The sequence below is a fragment of the Natator depressus genome, chromosome 1 (assembly GCF_965152275.1).
Source record: "Natator depressus isolate rNatDep1 chromosome 1, rNatDep2.hap1, whole genome shotgun sequence".
Classification (NCBI taxonomy): Eukaryota; Metazoa; Chordata; order Testudines; family Cheloniidae; genus Natator; species Natator depressus.
This window is the reverse complement of record NC_134234.1, coordinates 206,418,500-206,424,923: the sequence shown is the minus strand read 5'-3', so window position 1 is coordinate 206,424,923 and position 6,424 is coordinate 206,418,500. Positions and strand designations below refer to the sequence as shown.

General features: G+C 46.0%; 1 protein-coding gene across 3 annotated transcripts in view; it reads right to left on the bottom strand.

Annotated features, from left to right (window-relative positions):
• Positions 1–320: 320 nt before the first annotated feature.
• CASR (calcium sensing receptor) overlaps positions 321–6,424 on the bottom strand; it is a 161,491-nt gene continuing 155,387 nt past the window's right edge. For all 3 annotated transcript variants that reach the window (XM_074975244.1, XM_074975233.1, XM_074975252.1), the window contains one exon: positions 321–3,945. In XM_074975244.1, coding sequence (XP_074831345.1) covers positions 2,501–3,945 — 1,445 coding nt within the window. In that variant the 3' untranslated portion in view covers positions 321–2,500. The remainder of the gene's footprint in view (positions 3,946–6,424) is intronic.

Below are 6,424 nucleotides of genomic sequence, written 5' to 3'. Positions count from 1 at the left end.
AAAGCCAGAGACCAAGATTTTCAAAATTGCGTGCCTGAAATTAGGCTCCTAAATCCATATTTAAGCACCTATGTATGTAGCCTGGTTTTTAGAAGTGTTGAGTACCTGAAGTTCCCTTTGGCTTCAGTGGCAGAGCCGACTTTTAAAAATTGTTCCACAGTGTGTATTTTTAAGTTTTCTCCCTGCAGTTTAATTGTTTTTAACAAATGTCATTTTAATATGTTGGTCACTGAATTAATTTGCTGCGGTTTTTCTACATATCAGCAGAAGCTCTGCCTGCACAGGTGTATGCACACACAGCAGTGAAAAGGTTAATTAATCCCTACCTTGAAAAAGTGTCTCTCCACGTTCAGACTACCCCTGTGTTCCCCACAATATTCCTCTTCCGCTAACACCACAGACAGTAAAACAAACCCTTACATGGCAATATCATCTGGAAGGTTTATTTTCTTGCCCTGACCAAAAAAAAAGCCCCCCAAACAATGCCAACCTAATAGTAACAAAAGAATAATGAGGTTTTAACCAAGGCATTTCCACAGACCTTTGTTTGTCTCTCCTCCAGGTAAGTCTAAGGCCAACCTACTCTGCTGTAGTGACCGAGAGCATTTTTTAGTATTTTGAGAGAAGAGTATAATCGAGTCACACAGGCTGATAACTGTTACACAGAGGGCGCTAAATTAACTTTAACTCACGATTGGATGTTTTTCTAAAAGATGTGCTCTAGGAACTATTTTGGGGAAATTCTATGGATAGTGACAGGTTTCAGAGTAGCAGCCATGTTAGTCTGTATCTGCAAAAAGAAAAGGAGGACTTGTGGCACCTTAGAGACTAACCAATTTATTTGAGCATATGGTTTCGTGAGCTACAGCTCACTTCATCGGATGCATGATACTTCATCCTTTCCTTTTCTATGGATAGTGTTATGCAGGAGGTCAGTGGTCCCTTAGGGCCTTGGAATCTATGTGGCAATGAATCCCTGACATAAGCCCATTGTCTGCACTGTGGCTGTACAGGTGCATTATTTCTCTGATCCATCCACATGCCAAATTTTCACATCAGCAAGTTCATTTCAAACATCCTCAAAGTGGGTGGGAGAGGAGTCGGCACATCTTATCAAAAATTGGAGGCACTTGCATCAACCTTGAGAAGGCCACTGAAGAGAGTGTCTTTAAAGGTCTCTTCTGCTCACCTCCCAACCCTTAAAACTTCTCTTTCAAATAAAGGAGATGTGTCCTGTACCATACACCCCTTCAGGATGGACCAGGATTGAAATACTTGCTCCGGCTTACCTACTCTATAAATTCCCCAAAAGCCTAGCTGCTCCAAAATATTCAGCTGACTATTACCTCTGTGCATGACACAAAACCCAAAACATCTGGCTGCCCATATGCATTTCCTCATACCGCACCCAGCCACTTGTCTGTGTGCCCCTCTAATACTCCTCTTTCCTTTGGCTACACCCAAACATAACCACTTCTTGGGGACAGTTTCCCCATCTTGAAGTGTGTGTGTGTGTGAGAGAGAAAAATTAATATGGCAAAACACAATGTAGGTTGTGATGTGAATGTTTAGCTATGTCATATGGGACATTACAGCAAAGACACTTCATTAAGCATATAACTACTAGGAACATAATCACTCATGGATACATCTCATTGAGATCTCACAACATTCTCCCTTGGGTGGCAAACTGTCTTCCCTCTCCACCAAAATAGGCAGCCTGGGCATGACAACATGTCAATGGGAACAAACCAATAGGCCACTAGTAATTCGATCTAATGCACTGATGTCTATGAAGAATACTGTCCAGCATTCACTACTGCTCACGCTGGCAGCATCAGGAAGCAGGGGTTGGAACATCATCTTATATAAATAGCAGGGAGGACCGTCTATCATATTAAATACTTTGCATGTTCAGACTGTTGGCTGTACAAAGCATTCAGAATATTTATGTATTTATTTGTTTTATTTTTAAATGACCCCTTCCCTGGGGTCAAACTGGAAGTCCTGTTTTAGTACAGCTGAGTCCTTTCCTTGGTTTAACATGGTTAGAGATCTCACATGTTGGATACAGAGGGACTAGTATACACAATGGGGAAGAGGGGTATTATACATCAGTGTAAAAGCAGAGTAAAACGAAATTGCCTAAATGCTTACAGCCAGCTGAGCTGCCGTCTGGCAGGCAGGATCGACAATGGCAAGGCAGTAGGCAAAGTTTTACTAAAACCAAGCTGGAGAAGATTTTAACTTGTCCTTTCAAGATGTCCTGATGCCAATTTCTTTAAAACAAATACAATGTCAGTACAAGGGTCCCTAGATGTAGCCTTCTGATAGTCTGTCCTCCTGTGTGTCCTTTGGAAGTGAGGGTCTCTTTGCTTGTACTAACAATAAGGTGTGGTGGCTACATCTCGGATGCGTCTTCGGTGTCTTTCCCAAAGAAGAAAGCAGGTGAGCTGGTTTCTCTGGAGAACTGTGGTGGATTTTATCATTTATTGGTTTGTTAAAAACGTATTGTGTTCTCTATGACAGAGCCACCTCCGCTACCTATAAAATTCTGGGAATTTGCTGACGGTGGAGGAGGCTCTTCTGGGCTTTGCACCTCTTGTTTGGTTTCTCCCACTCCTGACTCCTGTAAGCTTGACTCTTGTCTTGAAGGTGCTTGGAAGCCAGACTCTACACCTAGGGGTTCGCTGTTCTGTAGAGGAAGCAGGGCCCTGTGCCGCATCAGGCTGTCATCACTGTTTTGGACTTCTAGGGAGTTCCTGTGCTTGGCATTCTTGTTGGCCACAGAGTTCTTCTGGGGCTCCTCAAAGCTCAATGACAGGGTGACTGTCCCACTGCCAAAGCTGACTTTTTGCTTGCATCCCCGCTTCTGCTGCTGCCGCTCCGTGGAGGTAGGCAGAGGACAGGGGTCTTCATGGTTGCTCTTGCTACTGATGGAGGATGATGGGGTAGAGCCCGTGGAACCACCTACACTGTTAGACCTCTTGCGCGACACGTTGCTACGTCTCAGTGTGGCCCTGGCTGCTACTTTGAAGGCATGTGCAGCTGTACTGCAGCGCACTTCCTCAATGGTGTTGCGGGAAGGCTTAAAGAGGATGATGTAGACTTTGTTGAAGAAGATGCAGGCCAACTGTCCAAAGCTGGCAGCCAGGATGGCAATCACCTCCACGGCTGAGACAAACTTGCCATAGGTACTGGCATAGGCAGGTATGAAGGAGATCCAAACAATGAAGAAGATCAGCATGCTGAAGGTGATGAACTTGGCCTCGTTGAAGTTCTCTGGCAGCTTCCGAGATTTGAAAGCGAAGAAGAAGCAGATGGCAGCCAGGAGGCAGGTGTAACCAATCAGGAAGCCCAGAGCCATCAGGGAGCCCTCATGGCAGGTGAGGAAGATGATCTCATCCTCCAATTCATGGTTCCGGTAGCTGGAAGGGGGAGCTGTGTAGAGCCAGATCACACAGATGATGATCTGCACAAAAGTACACAAGAAGACCAGAAGGAACTGCAGGTTGAGGCCCCACCACTTGCGATGGAGGCTTGTAGGGATCTTGGCTTCAAAAACCAGCAGGATGCGATTGGTCTTTACCAGGATGCAGGAGATGCAGAGGACAAAGCTGATGCCAAAGGCTGGCTGCCGTAAACGACAAGTCCAATCCTGGGGCTGGCCAATGAAGAATAGCGAGCTGGAGAAACAGCACAGCAGGGAGAACAGGAGGAGGTAGGACAACTCCCGGTTTGTGGCCTTGACAATGGGTGTATTGCGGAATTTGGTGAAGACCCCCAGAACAAAAGAGGTCAGGAAAATTCCCAGGACAGCAAAGAGAGTAAGAGCTATTCCAAAGGGCTCTGTCCAGGACAGGAACTCTATCTGCTTGGGGATGCAGGATGTGTGGTTTTCGTTGGACCAGAAATCCTCGGGACACTTCTCACAAGCACTCGCATCTGCAAAATAAATAACACTGGATGAACAAGTTTGTTAGACTAGAAGGCCACCCAAAATAAAATGGGGCAATGTTTAGCTCCCTTCATCTTAAATACAGAAGTGCTTCCTATAAGAGATTACAGGTTCCAGCATATAATGCTCTGAATGAAGAAGGAACATTGCATGATGGGACCTGTAGCCTCTCAGGAGCCATAGGTCTGTATTAAAGATGAAGGCCATTTGTGAGCCACACGATAACGTTTTGGGGCTGCACTCTGGCTTTTCAGACCAATTCCTTGGGCGAATTTTAGAATTACTGGTGAACAGTGCACTTTATACTGCAGCTCTGCATCCATCCATCTATCTGTCTACCTCCTAATTTCTATCTCTCACCTCACATACCTACTTCCTCCATCATGGTGGTATCTGAGTCATTCTGGCTGACTTGATAACAAATGATGAAAATCAAAAGATATGCTAGTTTCTTTAGCTGCACTGGGATCCCACTTCACATCCTAGGGAGGTAAATCTTGGATGTATTTAAACTGTTCGTTTTAAGCAGACCATCAGTGCCCTTGATCCTCCAATATCTTAAAGCCCTCACTTCAGAATGGCAGGGAAAGGGAATCCTGATTAGCTGATGTCTTTATGTTGTTCTAATCATGCACAGCACAACATCCCACAAAAACATACAGAACAGAAATTGGGGTGTCCACCAGGTGCATCCAGGCCTTTCAGTATGTGCCTGTGTAAAACACATGGAATGTAGGTGTGGGATTATGGCTCCCTCTAATGGCTGGCATTTCACTCAAATGGGGCTTGTGGTTTTGGTGCTGAAGATCTCTGTGGATGACCTGTGGTGGGATGCTCATTATAAGTTTAGAACCTACACCTCAGCCATCAGCACCACAGTGCTGCGAGCTGACAAAGCATTCTGAGTACTGATCTGCAAATACCTCTGTCTGCTGTCTCTCACTCTCGTTTTCAGAGCTTTCTATCTGAGTACTGATTACAGTCACAGCACATGGCTCTGAAACTGGAGTGAGGCATTTGACTGATATTAATAATGCAGCCAATAATGCTCTGCTAATGAGGGCAGAATATTCTAAACTCTCTTTCTGGAAAAGAGGTGACATCATGGGCCATGGCATGCCCAAAGGACTCTTCCATGGTCATTGTTGGAGAAGGTTATTCTTTATTTCTGCTTAAAAATAACAATAGCCATTAAAATAGTGAAAAACAATAAATAAATAAACCAGGGTTCTTCAGAATCTGTTAACAAATATTCCTCTGATATCTCTCTTAATGTTTAGTTGGTCTTTTGTAAATTGTTCTTGTGACAAAACGTGAATAGAGAAAAAAGAACCCTGTTAATATAGAACAGACAGTGCAATTTAGGTATTTCATTAACATTCATTCAGTCAAAAGTATAGTAATTATTTATAGCCCTTTTCATCTCACTGGCCTTTGCAAACTGTACACTACTTCACACACCACTGAAACGCAGCCACCTATCAGAACCTGGGACCATGGAATTTCTGGGCTGCTGACGCTTCCGCATCACCACTGGAAGTTTAGGCAGGGTTTCTGCTGGAGAACCCTAGCTAGTCACTGCAGGAAGTACCTCCCAGCAGGGCCTGAGTGGCAGCCCCCTGCAGCCCTCTGATTGGCTCATGCTGGTATATGAACCAAGACGCCATCATGGACAGCTGTCTGAGCAATGACTCAAACAGTCTACTTGCTTCCGCTCCAGACCTTGCCTTGCTGTGGATTGTAGACTCTGGCTTCCGACCCTGGTTCATTTCCAACTCAGCTACTTACCAGTTGTCTTGTAACCTGGTGCCTGACCCTGACTTTCTGGTATCCTGACCCGGCTTGAGCCCAACTCTGCTGCTCATCTCAACTGCAACTTGGTAACTGACCACACAGGCCACCCACAGCCCAGGTCAGACAGTTTTCTCAGACCCCTTTGGTTCCCCACTCCATCCAACCCTTCCACAGATGATGGAAGGGGCAGGCTGCCCTCCGACGGTGGCTCCCTGAGGGCCTGCAGGCAGAGAACCTCATGCTAAAGGCCCAAGTGAGAGAGATCTCTGCCGAAGCACAGAGCCTATGTGGGCAGCTAGCGCACTCGCAGGGAGAAGCAGCTACGCTATGGGCCTGAATCGGCTCCCACGGTCCTACTGCCCAAATGGCTTGGTGGGGAGTGCTGGAAATTCTGGGGTTGCTGAAACAATGCAGGCTGCTCCTCCTGCTCTGCCCCAGTACATACCCCACAGACCAAACAAGGGTGGGGCTAGTAGTCAGCCTTCTTACCAGCAAAGTGCTTCATTGGACGTCCCCATTGGAGCAGAACAGTCCTGTGCTCTTAAACTGTGATGCCTTCTAGAAAGCCTTCTCAACCATTTTTGAGGACCCGCATTGGATCTGCTCTACAGAGGCTGCCCTCTGGAAGCTTCACCGGGGGAAAGGGCTGGTCATCTCCTATGCTGCACATTT